At 39.4% G+C, this 19,699-nt stretch overlaps 1 protein-coding gene across 13 annotated transcripts in view; it reads right to left on the bottom strand.

Moving 5' to 3' along the window:
• Positions 1-19,699, bottom strand: part of LOC128691673 (protein lap4) — an 854,149-nt gene that overhangs the window by 761,887 nt on the left and 72,563 nt on the right. For all 13 annotated transcript variants that reach the window (XM_070088850.1, XM_070088860.1, XM_070088857.1 and 10 more), the window contains exon 4: positions 10,992-11,284. In XM_070088850.1, coding sequence (XP_069944951.1) covers positions 10,992-11,284 — 293 coding nt within the window. The remainder of the gene's footprint in view (positions 1-10,991; positions 11,285-19,699) is intronic.

Raw genomic sequence — 19,699 nt, 5'->3', positions numbered from 1 at the left:
ATATGGAATAGGTGGTAAGTTACTAAATGCTGTAAAGAGTTTTTATGAGGATAGTGAGGCTCAGGTTAGGGTGTGTAGAAGAGAGGGAGACTACTTCCTGGTAAAAGTAGGTCTTAGACAGGGATGTGTAACGTCACCATGGTTGTTTAATATATTTATAGATGGGGTTGTAAAAGAAGTAAATGCTAGGGTGTTCAGGAGAGGGGTGGGACTAAATTATGGGGAATCAAATTCAAAATGGGAATTAACACAGTTACCTTTGGCTGATGATACTGTGCTTATGGGAGATTCTAAAGAAAAATTGCAAAGGATAGTGGATGAGTTTGGGAATGTGTGTAAAGGTAGAAAGTTGAAAGTGAACATAGAAAAGAGTAAGGTGATGAGGGTATCAAATGATTTAGATAAAGAAAAATTGGATATCAAATTGGGGAGGAGGAGTATGGAAGAAGTGAATGTTTTCAGATACTTGGGAGTTGACGTGTCGGCGGATGGATTTATGAAGGATGAGGTTAATCATAGAATTGATGAGGGAAAAAAGGTGAGTGGTGCATTGAGGTATATGTGGAGTCAAAAAACGTTATCTATGGAGGCAAAGAAGGGAATGTATGAAAGTATAGTAGTACCAACACTCTTATATGGGTGTGACGCTTGGGTGGTAAATGCAGCAGCGAGGAGATGGTTGGAGGCAGTGGAGATGTCCTGTCTAAGGGCAATGTGTGGTGTAAATATTATGCAGAAAATTCGGAGTGTGGAAATTAGGAAAAGGTGTGAAGTTAATAAAAGTATTAGTCAGAGGGCAGAAGAGGGGTTGTTGAGGTGGTTTGGTCATTTAGAGAGAATGGATCAAAGTAGAATGACATGGAAAGCATATAAATCTATAGGGGAAGGAAGGCGAGGTAGGGGTTGTCCTCAAAAGGGTTGGAGAGCGGGGGTAAAGGAGGTTTTGTGGGCAAGGGGCTTGGACTTCCAGCAAGCGTGTGTGAGCGTGTTAGATAGGAGTGAATGGAGACGAATGGTACTTGGGACCTGACGATCTGTTGGAGTGTGAGCAGGGTAATATTTAGTGAAGGGATTCAGGGAAACCGGTTATTTTCATATAGTCGGACTTGAGTCCTGGAAATGGGAAGTACAATGCCTGCACTTTAAAGGAGGGGTTTGGGATATTGGCAGTTTGGAGGGATATGTTGTGTATCTTCATACGTATATGCTTCTAAGCTGTTGTATTCTGAGCACCTCTGCAAAAGCAGTGATAATGTGTGAGTGTGGTGAAAGTGTTGAATGATGATGAAAGTATTTTCTTTTTGGGGATTTTCTTTCTTTTTTGGGTCACCCTGCCTCGGTGGGAGACGACCAACTTGTTGAAAAATATATATATACAGTGGACCCCCGCATAGCGGACGCCTTGCATAGCGGACAATCCGCATAGCGGACGCTTTGTTCGCTAAAATTTTGCCCCGCATAGTGGACAAAAACCCGCTCAGCGGCCTTCGTCCGAGACGCGTCCAATGTGCGCCCTCAGCCAGCCTCACATGTGCCGCCCGTGCCATTGTTTACCAGCCAGCCTCCGCGGTAACATTCAAGCATACACTCGGAATATTTCGTATTATTACAGTGTTTTCGGTGCTGTTTCTGGAAAATAAGTGACCATGGGCCCCAAGAAAGCTTCTAGTGCCAACCGTACACCTCAAAGGGTAAGAATACCCATTGAAATGAAGAAAGAGATCATTGATAAGTATGAAAGTGGAGTACGTATCACCGACCTGGTCAGGTTGTACAAGAAACCAAAATCAACCATCTCTTCTATTGTGGGCAAGAAAACGGCAATCAAGGAAGCCGTTGTTGCCAAAGGTTTAACTGTGTTTTCGAAACAAAGATCGCAAGTGATGGAAGATGTTGAGAGACTCTTATTGGTGTGGATAAATGAAAAACAGCTAGCAGGAGATAGCGTCTCTCAAGCGATCATATGTGAAAAGGCTAGGAAGTTGCATGACGATTTAATTAAAAAAATGCCTGCAACTAGTGATGATGTGAGTGAATTTAAGGCCAGCAAAGGTTGGTTTGAGAGATTTAAGAAGCGTAGTGGCATCCATAGTGTGATACGGCATGGTGAGGCTGCCAGTTCGGACCACAAAGCGGCTGAAAAATATGTGCATGAATTCAAGGAGTACATAGAAACTGAAGGACTGGAACCTGAACAAGTGTTTAATTGTGATGAAACAGGCCTGTTCTGGAAGAAAATGCCAAGCAGGACCTACATTACTCAGGAGGAAAAGGCACTCCCAGGACATAAGCCTATGAAAGACAGGCTTACTTTGTTGATGTGTGCCAATGCTAGTGGTGATTGCAAAGTTAAGCCTTTATTAGTGTATCACTCTGAAACTCCCAGAGCGTTCAGGCAAAAGAATGTCCTCAAGGATAATTTGTGTGTGCTGTGGAGGGCAAACAGTAAGGCATGGGTCACTAGGGAATTTTTCTATAACTGGTTACACCATGCATTTGCCCCCAATGTGAAAGATTACCTAACTGAAAAGAAATTAGACCTTAAGTGCCTCCTGGTGTTAGACAATGCCCCTGGTCATCCTACAGACGTGGCAGAGCGACTTTATGGGGACATGAGCTTCATTAAGGTGAAGTTTTTGCCTCCTAATACCACTCCTCTCCTGCAGCCCATGGACCAGCAGGTCATTTCCAACTTCAAGAAACTGTACACAAAAGCTCTGTTTCAAAAGTGCTTTGAAGTGACCACAGACACTCGATTGACTCTAAAAGAGTTTTGGAAGGATCACTTTAATATCCTCAATTGTGTAAACCTTATAGGTAAGGCTTGGGAGGGAGTGACTAAGAGAACCTTGAACTCTGCTTGGAAGAAACTGTGGCCAGAATGTGTAGACAAAAGGGATTTTGAAGGGTTTGAGGCTAACCCTGAGAGGAGTAGTATACCAGTTGAGGAATCAATTGTGGAATTGGGGAAGTCCTTGGGGTTGGAGGTTAGTGGGGAGGATGTGGAAGAGTTGGTGGAGGAGGACAATGAAGAACTAACCACTGATGAGCTGATAGATCAACTTCAAGAGCAAGAGGCCAGACCTGGGGAAACTGGTTCAAAGGAGGGGAGAGAGAAATTGAAGGAATTGCCTACTTCAAAGATTAAGGAAATGTGTGCAAAATGGCTTGAAGTGCAAACCTTTTTTGATGAAAATCACCCTCACACAGCTATTGCAAGCCGTGCTGGTGACTGTTACAATGACACTGTTGTGAACCACTTTAGACAAATCATAAAGGAACGAGAGGTACAGGCCACTATGGACAGATATGTTGTGCGAAAGAAGTCCAGTGACTCTGAAGCTGGTCCTAGTGGCATTAAAAGAAGAAGGGAAGTAACCCCAGAAAAGAACTTGCTACCTCAAGTCCTAATGGAAGGGGATTCCCCTTCTAAACACTAACACTCTCTCTCCCCTCCTCCCATCCCATCAATCATCACCAGATCTTCAATAAAAGTAAGTGTCATGTAATTGTGCATGCCTTTTTCAGTTTGTGTGTACTAAAATTAACATTTTTTTGTGGTAAAAAAAATTTTTTTTCATACTTTTGGGTGTCTTGCACGGATTAATTTTATTTCCATTATTTCTTATGGGGAAAATTCATTCGCATAGCGAACATTTCGCATAACAGCCAGCCCTCTTGCACGGATTAAGTTCGCTATGCGGGGGTCCACTGTATATATATATATATACATATATATATATATATATATATATATATATATATATATATATATATATATATATATATATATATATATATATATATATATATAATATATATATATATATATATATATATACTATATATATATATATATATATATATATATATATATATATATATAATATATATATATATATATATATATATAATATATATAATATATATAATATATATATATATATATAAATATATAATATATATATATATATATATATATATATATATATATATATATATAATATATATATATATATATATTTTTTTTTTTTTTTCCAACAAGTCGGTCGTCTCCCACCGAGGCAGGGTGACCCAAAAAAGAAAGAAAATCCCCAAAAAGAAAATACTTTCATCATCATTCAACACTTTCACCACACTCACACATTATCACTGCTTTTGCAGAGGTGCTCAGAATATAACAGTTTAGAAGCATATACGTATAGAGATACACAACATATCCCTCCAAACTGCCAATATCCCAAACCCCTCCTTTAAAGTGCAGGCATTGTACTTCCCATTTCCAGGACTCAAGTCCGACTATATGAAAATAACCGGTTTCCCTGAATCCCTTCACTAAATATTACCCTGCTCACACTCCAACAGATCGTCAGGTCCCAAGTATCATTCGTCTCCATTCACTCCTATCTAACACGCTCATGCACGCTTGCTGGAAGTCCAAGCCCCTCACCCACAAAACCTCCTTTACCCCCTCTTTCCAACCCTTTCGAGGACGACCCCTACCCCTCTTTCCTTCCCCTATAGATTTATATGCTTTCCATGTCATTCTACTTTGATCCATTCTCTCTAAATGACCAAACCACCTCAACAACCCCTCTTCTGCCCTCTGACTAATGCTTTTATTAACTCCACACCTTCTCCTAATTTCCACACTCCGAATTTTCTGCATAATATTTACACCACACATTGCCCTTAGACAGGACATCTCCACTGCCTCCAACCGTCTCCTCGCTGCTGCATTTACCACCCAAGCTTCACATCCATATAAGAGTGTTGGTACTACTATACTTTCATACATTCCCTTCTTTGCCTCCATAGATAACGTTTTTTGACTCCACATATACCTCAACGCACCACTCACCTTTTTTCCCTCATCAATTCTATGATTAACCTCATCCTTCATAAATCCATCCGCCGACACGTCAACTCCCAAGTATCTGAAAACATTCACTTCTTCCATACTCCTCCTCCCCAATTTGATATCCAATTTTTCTTTATCTAAACCATTTGATACCCTCATCACCTTACTCTTTTCTATGTTCACTTTCAACTTTCTACCTTTACACACATTCTCAAACTCATCCACTAACCTTTGCAATTTTTCTTTAGAATCTCCCATAAGCACAGTATCATCAGCAAAAAGTAACTGTGTCAATTCCCATTTTGAATTTGATTCCCCATAATTTAATCCCACCCCTCTCCCGAACACCCTAGCATTTACTTCTTTTACAACCCCATCTATAAATATATTAAACAACCATGGTGACATTACACATCCCTGTCTAAGACCTACTTTTACCGGGAAGTATTCTCCCTCTTTTCTACACACCCTAACCTGAGCCTCACTATCCTCATAAAAGCTCTTTACAGCATTTAGTAACTTACCACCTATTCCATATACTTGCAACATCTGCCACATTGCTCCTCTATCCACTCTATCATATGCCTTTTCTAAATCCATAAATGCAATAAAAACTTCCCTACCTTTATCTAAATACTGTTCACATATATGCTTCAATGTAAACACTTGATCTACACATCCCCTACCCACTCTGAAACCTCCTTGTTCGTCCGCAATTCTACATTCTGTCTTACCTCTAATTCTTTCAATTATAACCCTACCGTATACTTTTCCTGGTATACTCAGTAAACTTATTCCTCTATAATTTTTACAATCTCTTTTGTCCCCTTTCCCTTTATATAAAGGGACTATACATGCTCTCCGCCAATCCCTAGGTACCTTCCCCTCTTTCATACATTTATTAAACAAAAGTACCAACCACTCCAACACTATATCCCCCCCTGCTTTTAACATTTCTGTCATGATCCCATCAGTTCCAGCTGCTTTACCCCCTTTCATTCTACGTAATGCCTCACGTACCTCCACCACACTTACAGTCTGCTCTTCTTCACTCCTAAAAGATGGTATACCTCCCTGGCCAGTGCATGAAATTACCGCCTCCCTTTCTTCCTTAACATTTAAAAGTTCCTCAAAATATTCTCGCCATCTACCTAATACCTCCCTCTCCCCATCTACTAACTCCCCTACTCTGTTTTTAACTGACAAATCCATACTTTCCCTAGGCTTTCTTAACTTGTTTAACTCACTCCAAAATTTTTTCTTATTTTCATTAAAATTTCTTGACAGTGCCTCTCCCACTCTTTCATCTGCTCTCCTATATATATACATATATACATATATACATATATACATATATATATACATACATATATATATACATACATATATATATACATACATACATACATACATACATACATATACATATACATACATACATACATACACACATACATACATACATACATACATCTAAATCATAGCGCCTTCAAATACGTTGTGAGTGGTAAATTTTGCCCTAGACATGAGAGAATGGGTCTGTGTGTTAGGTGTGTAGAGTATACAAGTCCTGTCCACACACACACAGCATGATAAAAATAGCTAACCTCTGACCTTGTGTTTGGGTAAAAATAGTGACTAAGGCATTTGCTAGGGTAGTTTTCATGGTTTTATTGGACATTTCTTGGTGTCAAATGATAGATCAGAAGAAGACAAGTGAATTAGAGATGATTTTGGCCAGTTTCAGACTAGAAATGGCCAAAACAGGCCATGATTTTCTCATATTTTTTTTTAAAACGTTGACACTGAGAGCAAAATATTCGGGGTCTGGACAGTGAAAGGGTTAAAGGTAGGACGTGTGATGGAGACAACATGGACCTTTGGTCTTACCAACACAACAATTCAAATAATTAAAAAAGATGAAGGAAGATAAGAGCTCATGCAATAAGTAATCCTGACTCAGATCTGAGAAGGTCAAACAGTCATAACAGCTAAATATGAGAAGTTCCTGAATGTGTAGATTGAACACGAAACCAAGAAAGGCACCTAACTTTATGCTCTTATGATCAGGAAGACAGCCTATCATAATACAGTGTGTGATCAGGAAAAAAGCTAAAGAGACTAGGTGACTCCACCTCTTTAACATTCACAATCAGCTATATACTATCAAATTTGTCTGCTGATCATGCTGTCATAGGAAATTTCCCTGCAGGATTGGAGGAAATTATTTACAAGTTAAGTACAAACTTGAGCCAGAACAGAGGGACCCAAAAACCATTATTAACAAAATTATTAAGGGAGATTCCCATAAATAAAATATAGAGAATTTCACATGCAATGGCAGTCAAACTTAAAAATAACATTCTGATAAAATGTGTATAGAAGGAAAAATTATAAAGTAAAAATTATAGCACAGAAGTAGGGATTATGAATAAAAGAAAGCACAGAAAATTCTCTTGTTGGCAAGCAGTAGGAAAATAAGAGATGTAAGAAAAATAAAACTAGCCCACCAGTGCCTAGAGAAGCTGAAAACAGAAGCATACAAAGTATGTATGAAACATGTACCATTGAGGAAAGCCATAAGAAGATCAGATATAGAGAGAGAACGTAGGAGATGGTACTGAAGAAAATGGGTTACTGAACTGTTTAAAAACACAAATATGCTACAACAGAGGAAAGATAGACTTAGCAGAGAGATCTCTGAATTAGAGCAAAAACTTAGGATGTCATACCTCACAGAAGAAGTACAAAGGGAACAAAGGGTCATACAGGATATTGCAAGGAACCCAAAATATTTCTATTCCTACACAAAATCCAAGCTAAGAACTACCTGTAGAATTGGGCCACAAATGAGAGGAGACTCGTATACTGACGACGAACAGGAAACGAGTGAAATCCTAAAAGAACAGTATGAGTCGGTGTTCAGCAACCCACTAAATGACAGCAAGGTAGAAAATGCAGAAATACTTTTCACTTCAGAAGAAGGCCACACAGACAAACTAACTGACATTAGTACAAATCCCATAGATTTTGAAAAAGAAATGGAAAACATGCCCACTCACTCAGAACCTGGACCAGATTCATGGAATGCTCTATTTATAAAGAAGTGCAAAGTACCACTAGCACGAGCTCTCAGTATTCTTTGAAGAAAGAACTTAGATCTAGGTGAAATACCGGAAGCCTTGAAGGGTGCAGACATTGCTCCTTTGCATAAGGGAGGTAGTAGAGCACTAGCTAAAAATTACAGACCAGTAGCCCTAACCTCTCACATCATAAAAATCTTCGAAAGAGTGATGAGACGGCAGGTTACAAATTTCATGGACCAGCACAACCAACATAACCCGAACCACCATGGTTTTAGAGCAGGACGATCATGTCTGTCACAGCTGCTGAAACAATATGACAGAATTACGGAGGCACTGGAAGACAACCAAAACGCAGATGTGATTTACACAGATTTTGGAAAGGCGTTTGACAAATGCGATCATGGAATGATAGCGCACAAAATGAAGGCCATGGGCATTACAGGGAAAGTAGGCAGATGGATTTTCGGGTTCCTAACACACAGAACACAAAAGGTAGTAGTGAACACAGCAAGATCCAGCATCAGCGAGGTCAAAAGCTCAGTGCCCCAAGGCACTGTCCTGGCACCTCTGCTGTTCCTCATCCTCATAGCAGACATAGACAAAAACACCCAGCACACTTTTGTATCATCATTTGCAGATGACACTAAAATAATCATGAAAGACAGTACAGTAGAGGACACTGAAAAAGTACAGAAAGACATAAACAGGGTTTTCCAGTGGGTAGTGGAAAACATGACGTTCAATGGTGATAAGTTCCAGCTGCTTAGGTATGGAAAGAATGAAGAACTCAAAAGGAGCACTATATACAAAACTCAAGATGGTCACCAAATAGAATGTAAGGAACACATAAAAGAGCTAGGAATAATTATGTCAGCGGACCTTTCTTTTAAACACCATAACAAGACAAAGATCACGACAGCCAAGAAGATGACGGGGTGGGTATTGAGAGCTTTCAAAACAAGGGAAATAATGCTGATGGTGACACTCTTCAAATCGCTAGTGCTCCCTCACTTAGAATATTACTCAGTGCTGATGGCCCCGTTCAAGGCAGGAGAAATATTGGAGCTGGAACAAATACAGATCATTTACGGCTCACACTGAGCCAGTAAAGCACCTAAACTACTGGAAACGCCTGCAAGTCTTGAACATGTACTCATTGGAGCGGAGGAGAGAGAGGTACATGATAATATATACCTGGAAGGTACTCAAGGGCTTGGTCCCAAATCTGCACACTGCCATAACAACATACTGGAGTGAGAGATATGGGAGGAAGTGTAAAATAAACCCAGTGTGGAACAGGGGTGCAGTGGGGATAATAAGGGAACACTGTATCAACATCCGGGGTCCCAGACTTTTCAACATCTTGCCAGAAGATATCAGAAACACTGCTGGAACAAGTGTAGAAGCCATCAAGAGGAAACTAGACAAGTATCTTCACCAAAAGCCAGATCAACCAGGCTGTGATGGATATGTGGGGCAGCGAGCCTCCAGCAGCAACAGCCTGGTTGACCAGGCAAGCACCAGACGAGCCTGGCCCATGGCCGGACTCAGAGTGGATAAACTCTCGAAACTCTTCAAAGGTATATCAAAGGAAGCCCTCCACTTTCACGAGTTCCACTTTCGGGGGCTTTGAATATTCGCGAATGCCCAGCCGCCAATCATATACAATATTTTACGATGTTTTCATGTGTTTTATGACTTTTCATCGTTCAATAGGTTAAAGAAGCAGTATTGTAAGGCTAAGTAAATGCTATTATTATGTTTCCCTACAATATATTTGTGCAACAAAACATTCACGAACGCTACAGTACAGTATTATTATATTTCCCTACATCATATTTGTGCGCCAAAAATTCGCGAATTTTTAAGATTCGCAAAGGTTCTTGATCCCCTAACCCTCACGAATGTGGAGGGCCTCCTTTAACAACAAATTCATAAAAATATATATTTTCACATATCCTTTTATGAAGTTATACATAAGGGCCCCACTTTTCAATGCTTCTCAAGCAATAAGCTTTGATAATTCTATTCACTCATGTACAAGTTCCACTCAAATCAAATCATGTGTGTGGGGAAGTACCCTGGCTGGTATGTGGGGAAGTACCCTGGCTGGTGTGTGGGGAAGTACCCCAGCTGGTATGTGGGTAAGTACCCTGGCTGGTGTACCACCATCACTACCACTATCTACCACCACCACTTTCGTATCTTTCTACCAACTTTTCTTGAATTCTATAGTGTTTCTTACGCTCTTTACCAAAGGGCTGGCACTAGAAGCTTTCTTTTGACCCATGGTGGCTTATTTAGCAGTTACAAGCACTAAAAACAATGAAATAATACAAAATGTATCTCATGTACACATGGAACCATTCTCACTAGCTTGTAAACAATGGCACAATGGCTGTACATGGAGTGGCTGGGCCTGAGCAGCCCGGCCACTCCATGTCGTTAACCAAGCCAATATTCTGATGCAAAAACGGGTTGTTATCCGATTTTTACATTATCCGATGACGTCATTAACTGAGGGTCCACTGTACCTGAAACATGCTCTATGAGGAAGTAGTATGTGATCAAATTAAACTTCAAAAACTACAAAAAAAAAAAAAAAAAAATTAAATGGTGAAGAGGGGACGCTATCAGCATAGATTTGGTCTTGTGAAAAACAAATGTATAATTACAAATGAAATTTTTCTAAAAGAATTACAGTAAACCCTCAATATAATGGACTAACAGGGAGGATTGTCGAAGTATTTGTTAAATGAGAATGGTAAAAAGATTAAAGAAAAAAAAAAAGTATTTTACTTCATACCTAATATAATACTGAAAACATAATTTACAGATATACTGCAATAAACATTAAAAATAAAGTTAAAAATACAATTTAACCAGTGGATTTTGCCCACAATTTTAAAAGTCTATTATACTGAGGTCTGGTCATTAAAGATTTACTGTACTCTTTAACTGCTACTGAAATTTTACACAAAAATACAGAACAATTATACTTAAGCATCTTTCTCATCTTTATTAATCATTAAATACATACTTACTTGCCAATATTAGGATTTAAGACCATAAGACGGTTTTGATCCACTTTAAAGATGGTCAGTTTGGTGAGAGCTCCTATGCCATCAGGGAGGCTTTCTATGAGGTTCTGAGATAGATGAAGATCAGTGAGACTTGTAAGTCCAGCAAGGCCCTCAGGTACATCTTCCAAACGGTTTTCACTGACATCAAGACACAAAAGGTTCTTTAGGCGGCCTGTCTCTGGAGGAAGGTGAGATATCTGGTTGTGATCAAGCCACAACTCCTGAAGCGCTGGCAAGTCACCTATGTGTGGAGGCTGAAAGAACAGTTTCATAATGTGTGGTTTTGTAATTAGCTGCATTATAAGCAAATGAAACATTTCCACATGAAAATGAAACAAATGCTAGTACTATTCTGTAACAGTAATCTGATCAGGAGTAGGCATATATTTCATATAGTCACATAAAATGTCAAATGCTGATAAATATTGCGATGTCATAAAATTACTTTAAGAGCATACAGAGATATGCAGACACTACACAAATTAATTTTTTTTTTCAACAAATTGGCCATCACCCACCACAGTAAGGCAACCCAAAAAAGAAGAAACACTTTCACCATCACTCACTCCATCACTGTCTTGCTAGAGGAGTGCCAATACCCCAGTTCAAAACTGCAAATATTCCCACCCCTGTTCGGAGTACAGGCATTGTACTTCCCACCTCCAGGACTCAAGTCCGGCTAACCTGTTTCCCCAAATCCCTTCGTAAACATTACCTTACTCACACTCCAACAGCACATCAAGTCATAAAAACCACTTACCTTCACTCACTCCTATCTAACATGTTCACACATGCCTGCTGGATGTCTAAGCCCATTGCATGCCAAATGTCCTTTACTACCTCCTCCAGCCTTTCTTGGGATGACCCCCCCCCCTACCCTGCTTTCCCTCCTCCACAGATTTATACGCTCTCTAAGTCATCCTTTGATGGGTTTCAAGAGTTTTTCTACTCCCGAACCATATCACTGGGCCAGCCTTGTCTGGTGCTTGCCTGGTCAACCAGGCTGTTGCTGCTGCAGCCCACTCACCCACATATCCATCACAGCCAGGTTGATCTGGCACCTGGTGAAGACAGTTGTCCAGTTTTCTCTTGAGCTTTTACACTTGTCCAAGCTGTGTTTTCTGACATTGGTAAGATGAGTAGTATGAGCCATGGATGCTGATGCAATGTTTTCTTATTGTGCCCATGCTTTTCATTTCTCCTACTCCAGTATGTTGTTATGGCAGTGTGCAAATTTGGAACAAGGTCCTCAACTACTTACAGGTACATACATGTATTATCCTATATCTCTCTCTCTCTCTCTATGCAGACCATAAATGATCTCTGTTTCTGTTCAAGCTCTGATAATCTTTCCTACCCTGAATGATGATGTCAACACTGAACAATATTCTAAATGGGACAGCACAAGTAATTTGAAAATTGTCACCACTGGCACTATTCCCCTTGTTTTGAAAATTCTCATTATCCACCTCATCATCATCTTAGCTGTCATGACATTTGCCTTATCGAGTTCTTTGAAAAAAAGGTCACCTGACATAATTACTTTCAGGTCTTCCACGTTCTCCTTTCCTTCTACTTGATGATCCTCATGAGTTTTGTATACAGTGTCCCTTTTCACTTCTTCATTCTTCCAATATCTAATCACCCTTTTCAGTTCTTCATTCTTCCAATATCTGATCAGCTGGAACTTATCACCATTGAATATCATGTTCTCCACTGCGCACTGGAAAACCCTGCGTATATCTTCCTGCAATTTTTCCTTTCTTCTACTGAGGTGATTTTCAAGATTATTTTAGTGTTATCTGCAAATGATGATACAAAACTGTGATGGGTGCTTTATCCATGTCAGCTATTAAGATAAAAAAAACAGAAGAGGTGCCAGGACAGTTCCTTGGGGAACTGAGCTTTTCACCTCAATGATGCTGGATTTTGCTCTATTTACTACTACTTTTTTGTGCTCTATATTAGAAACTTGGCAATCCATCTGTATATCTTCCCCAGTTATGCTCATGGCTCTCATTTTGAGTGCTATCACATCATTACAGCCTCTCCTCACTTAGCGGCATACTTGTTTACCGATGCCACGGACTTACAACGGACTCTATGACCAGTATTTATACCTAAATAATGTACAGGTCCGGCATCACAAATCCGGCAATCAGTTATTCGGTTCCTTCAGTTATTTGGCACTAATTTTGGCTAGCATAATTTCAAATTTCCAGGGTCGCCACACCAACCTGCTGGTACTGTTTGGTGGTGCTACTTGCTGCATAAGTCATTCCAATTTCTTTTTCTCCATTTATTGTTTTAACCTGCTTACTTTTAGCCCTAGCCATGGTTCCAATGAATAAAAGAAATGCTTTTCATTATGTAAAGCACCTACACAGTACATTATCCATTAAAGATAAGGTGGCTTTGAAGCCACTGTCAGTTGCCATGAGCTCAGTCTCATGAAGCAGGAGAATATGCTTTATTATTACGCTATTATCAACACTACAGCTTATTTGCCTATCACAATCGATCTAATATGACATAAGAAACAATATAAATAACATAAAACATGTTAAATACTCCAGAATGAATAATATTTGGCATAACACCGAGCAGTTCGACAGAGTTATGAAGAGGATATGGTAAACAAATACCATTCTCCTATCCTTGTCTTGGGGACTTATATTAGAGAAAACAGAGTAGAGGACAGGGCTAACTATGATATACACTCGTACTCCACCATAAACATGAAACAAAATAGTTATTTTCTGTCTATAGATTATCACACACAGCAGCATATGTGTAGAGAACCTAGGATAACCCAAAAAAAGTCAACGTGGCTCATTTCTAGTACCTGGCTTGGGTTAGCCATATATTATTTTTGGTAAATATTTGATTCCCAGCCAGGGTAGAAACATTAGGCGTGTTTCTTTACACCTGTTGTAAAGAATGGGTAACTGGGTGTTAGTCGACTAGTGTGGGTGTTATCCTGGGACACTGACCTAATTTTCTTGAAATACTCAGCATAACAAGTGCCTTTCTATACAGTAGTATGTCACTGATGCCAGCTAGGCCTGTATACCTTGTACATGTACGTGTAGCAAATAAAGATATTATTATTATTATATATTATTATTTTCTCAGTTGTTTGTTGGGTTATCTTATTCAAACTTGGGCAATGTATGATGGAAAGATACTTCTTCACGTACACCAAAAATGAAAGAAATCAGACCATAAATAGTGGAGTTCACTTCTCAGCCATCAGCGGCCGCTTAGCAATATATTTTTGTATGGTCGTTATGGTTATATTCTCATTTATTCGGTCTCATTTGATAGAATGAAAGATATACATGTATTACAGAAATAGATATGATTTTGATGGCTTTCATGACGAGAAGTACCTTGAAATTGCGCTCACAGTAGCGAAAATGTTCTATTCTCTAGCGAAGCTCAAGAGTAAACAATACCTGTCCGCCTGCCAGTCTAAATTCCAACACGGAGTCAAGAATGGATTGACATTATTTATACAATTATTACAATAATGCAGTAGTCTGCATAACAGTAAATCTTCTATTTTTTGTGAATAAAAATTCCAAATGGTAAGCAAGAGTAATATAAGAGGGGCCTGTAGCCGTGACTAATGAACAGAGAAAATGTTATTTTAGTGCCAGGAATGTCTGCATTGTTTATTCTGGACCCTATTTTGAAATTGGCATCTGTTGAAATTTGTGTGAAATCAGCCAAATTGCCAATTTCTGACCACTTTATTGGGAAGTTGAAATAAGTGAATGGGCAGTTTCTTGTACTCAGTCAACAGACTAGAAGTAAGTAAATAAGTAAGTTTATTCAGGTATACACAAATACAGTTACATAGATTATCATACATAGCAGTGTATGTATAGAGAACCTAGGATAACCCAGAAAAGTCAGACAAAGTGACTTATTTCCAGTACCTGGCTTGGGCTTGCCATGTATGATTTTTGGTAAATATTTGTTTTTCTCGGTTGTTTGTTGGGCTCTCATTGAAGCTTGGGCAGTGTATGATGGAAAGATGCTTCTTAACGTACAACAAAAATTAAAAAGACGGACGATAAATAAGGGAGTTCACTTTTCAGCCATTAGCCGCCTCTTTGCAGCATATTTTCATATGGTTTTTATGGTTGTATTCTCATTTTTTGGGCTCATTTGATAGAATGGAAGATACATTACAGAAAGAGACATGATTTTGATTGTTTTCATGACGAAAAGTACCTTGAAATTGAGCTCAAAGTAGCGGAAATGTTCGATTTTTGCCGATGTTCAATGAACTGTGTAAGTCAAGTTGGTTAATTTTATTAAGTGTATTCTAACCTAACCACTCTGTAATTCGGCAAACTCAGTAATCCGGCACACTACAGGTCCCAATGATGCCGGATTTGTGATGGAGGACCTGTATATTAGAGCTGATTTCCTCTAATCTGTTTATTTCAATATACAGTACACTACTGTATAAATATTTAAAAATATACCAGGAATGTTATAAATGGTGCAAAGGTGACAATAAAACAATATCAAAAATGGTTGACACAAACTCACTACTTTTACAGTATGCTCCTCACTTAGTGATGAATTCATTTAACGACGTGGTCTTAGGAATGGAATTCCATCGTTAAGCGAGGAGAGGCTGTATTGTATTAGTCAGGCACCTTTGCAAAATACAGTAAAGCCCCGCTTTACGGCGTTTCGCCTTACGGCATTCCACTAATACAGCGATGTCAAATTATGACCAAAATTTGCTATACGGCAAGCGGTCTTTTAAATACGGCGCCCCCACCCGGTTTGCTTACATTTTCCATGACCACATCTATTAGGTCAGGAAACTTTCCAAAATTTTAAGTGTTTTAAAGTTACTGCATATTTTATATCTACTCTGATAATTATACTTATGTGTACCTGTACCTAAATATACTTACACACTGTGCTGGTGTGCAGGTACACATTAAAATCGCTAAGTCTCTCTCTACTCATGACGCCAATACTACGTAATAATAATCACTCTTGGGCATACTAAATGTCTTATTTTACATCAATATAGGCATTTTCATTAATCCATCTATGATATTTTCCTCAAAATTATATATGAAACCCATTACATAGCATATAAACATGATATATACACTCAGAATAAAAATTGATGTAAATATGAGAATTGTTTACAAAGCAGCTGTGTAGGTAGTGTCGGAAGAATTACGTTTTCTCTCGTCAAACACTGGGGGGTAACTGTAGAAAAATATTCTTTTCGTATGCCTTTACTCTATGTATAGCAATTCACGACCCTTGTGGGTTTAGTGCTTTTTATAATAATAATAATTATTATTATTATTATTATTATTATTATTATTATTATTATTATTATTATTATTATTATCTTCATTCACTCTAAAAATGGTGTGTTGCTGTTTGTTTATTCTGAACTAACTAGTACAACTTGTACACAATGTAAGAGTATTTGTATTGTGAGGTAATTATTATTAAAATAAAAAAATATTGAGGTAAATGTTTTACAAACTCTTACAAATGGACGTGAATGAACTAAAAGCAGACACATATTAACCCTTTGACTGTTTCAGGCCCCTCTCTGAAACTGTTATTCTATGTCGCCAAATATTCAAAAACAAAAAATTATTTTTTCTTATGAAAATGTTAGGAATATTTTTACTAGTGTTTTAAGCCTAAAAAAAATTTTTTGCCATCAGTACTTACCGAGATATAGAGCCGCAAAGTTTGCAGAAATTGACGTGCATACGGCAACAGCGGCGACTGCCGCCCACCCGGTATTCTTTTATTTACTCTAATTCAAAGGTTTCTTGCATTTTTCAATATTTTTTCTTTTCCAGGTAACTTATGTGGCCTGTGAGACCAATGTAAGGTGCATTGTTCAAATATACACTCATTATTTACAACACAATAACAGAACAAACTTTATCACTATTAGTTTGTGTATACACTTTGTTTACACAAACAAACAATACAAAACAATGTTTATTACTATTGTTCCATAATATATATACATACGTACAGTCACTAACCACGTTCCTAGAACTGCTGCAGCTTGTGGAACTCTTTGAAACATGGGTATATGCAGAGGGGCACTTCACACTCCTCACACATAAAACGAGTGTCTCTGCGTGTTTGTGGGCGTTTTGTGATATGCATACATACATCACACCTCTTCTGAGCATTTTTCTTGGCAGTAGTAGGAGGCAGTTGTATGGGGTAGTGATCACCAGGCCTCATACGAGATGACGTCTGTGGGCGCTGGTCTATTGCAGGAGTTGCTCCTTGGTACTTTGCAATTATTTGTCTGATTACTGACAGGCTAAATTCACCATATTTTGGTGTTTTGTTGGTCTTCAACTTGTATATGTTATAAGCATTTAGCATAGAGATATCAACAAGATGGAAAAAAGTTTGATATACCACTTATAACTCTTGCGTACACAGTCTGCAAACCCAATCTGCATGTCACATTTGTCCACTAAGCGCATATTGAGGTTGTAGTCCATGACAGCTGCAGGCTTTAGAATGGGTTCATTGGTCTCTCTGTTGTCCCTGCCACTGGGTACCATTTCGTTTCTGTGAACTGATGTCAACAATGTGACACGTTTGTCATGCCACCGAAATGCCATGATGTCATCGGCAGCAAAGGCTTGCACCTCGCCTCTGCGAGTGCCAGCGTCGAACCTTGGCATATGTTTGCGATTACCACGCACTGTGCCACACACGTCTGTCAAGTTCACTTGCAAGAAATCACTGAGTAAGGGGCTTGTGTACCAGTTATCAGTAAATAACATATGCCCCTTACCAAGATATGGTTCCATCATTGTTCGAACCACATCACCAGAGATACCCAATAACTTCATGGTATCTCTCAAAGTATTACTGCCAGTGTACACAATAATATCTAAAACAAGACCACTTCTGCAATCACACAGTACAAATAGCTTTATACCAAAGCGTTTCCTCTTGCTTGGTATATATTGCTTGAATCAGAGTCTTCCTTTGAATAAAATCAAGGACTCATCAATAACAAGCTTCCTGAAGGGATAAAAATACATGCAGCACTTTTGTTTCAGGTACATAAACACATTTCTTATCTTATATAACCTGTCGCTTCTGTCAGGCCTGGTTTTGTCTGAAAAGTGTAACATACGTAACAGTATCAGGAAACGATTGACACCTATAATGTCACTAAAACCTGGAGTTGAAATCAGGCGATCTGTTGTCCAGTATGTGGTGACAGTGTGCTTATACACATGTGGCATAAGCATTATTGTGGCAAAAAACAGGTACATCTCTGCCACAGTTGTCTCCTTCCACTTGTGTAGCCGTGATTTTGGTGAGAGAATTGTATTTGCCATGGTGTAATCAGAGTATGTGTTTGTTTCCCTGACAATGATGTCCATCAGGGGTTCATCGAAGAATAACTCAAAGCAGTCCAGTTCACTGGCATTGTTCCCAAGTGGACAAGATGGCTTTATTCCACTTTGTGTTTCATCAAAGTCATGGGGACTGGGAACAAACTCGTCACCGTCCTGCCAATCCCAGATGCGGTCTGCTGGTGGGGTCTGGATATTGTACCGTGGTTGTGGTTGTGCAGGTTGTGGTGGTGCAGGTTGTGGTGGTGCAGGTTGTGGGAGTGTGGGGTAGGGTGAGGCTGGTTGTTCTGCTGAGTCAGCCGTGTGGGTAGTAGCGTGGCCCTGTGATGGTGCCACATGGGCCGTGCCACCCTCACTATCACCACCACTGCCTCCTCCCTCACTGTCACCATTCATACCCATCGTTACAATATCGTCATCTTCACTATCAGGTCGTGGTGTAGGGCCACGGGATGTGCTCCTAGAGTTTCTCCTTCCCCTTGGAACAACATATGAAACACTACCAGACCGCATGCTATGTCGTACATACTGGCGCTTCACTGGGGAATATTCACTCTCACTGTCACTAGAACTGTTTTCAATGACCTTGAAATCACTATCACTATCACTGCTATCATCTGGGTGTTGTACACGACCAAATAGTTTCCTCTTTTGTCCTGGTACAGGCGAACGTGAACGTGAACAAGCCGGCACAGCACCAGAGGTCGAAGGTTGTGGGTCATCTGGGTTTTCGTCACTATTTACGTTATCCTGGGCACTTTTTTCGGTAACACTCACTTCAAAACCCTGGAATTCACTGTCACTGACATTTTCATCGCTGTTAGAGCTATCACTTGGGAATAAAAGACCTCCAATCCGCCGAGGAGTGAGGAACTTCTTACCGAGAGGCATGGTGAAAATGGACTGACAACATGGCGTTCCCACAATGCACCGCTGGGTCCCAGATTTTTTTCACAGGGTGCACACCGACCACTGAGACCCATTCTCTCCCGTGTAGGCCTACCAGGCCTTTGGCACTTGATTTGAAGCTGCTAGAATTTGTGCGTATAAATACGTCAGAAACATTGGCTCGTAAGACGTATTTATACGTCGGAAACAGTCAAAGGGTTAATACGCATTTATTTCGCCTGACCAAGTGATCGTCCACTACCTGTTTAGTTTGTGTTCTTACATTGTCTCAACTCTGTATCTCGTTCTCTCTCTTGTTTACTCTTTCGTTAACTAGTTGGCTCTCATTGACGATGGCGTCTAAAGTTAGCT

Source organism: Cherax quadricarinatus, chromosome 26 (assembly GCF_038502225.1).
Source record: "Cherax quadricarinatus isolate ZL_2023a chromosome 26, ASM3850222v1, whole genome shotgun sequence".
NCBI lineage: Eukaryota > Metazoa > Arthropoda > Malacostraca > Decapoda > Parastacidae > Cherax > Cherax quadricarinatus.
The sequence above is the reverse complement of the archived record's forward strand: the minus strand, read 5'-3'. Positions and strand labels throughout refer to the sequence as shown.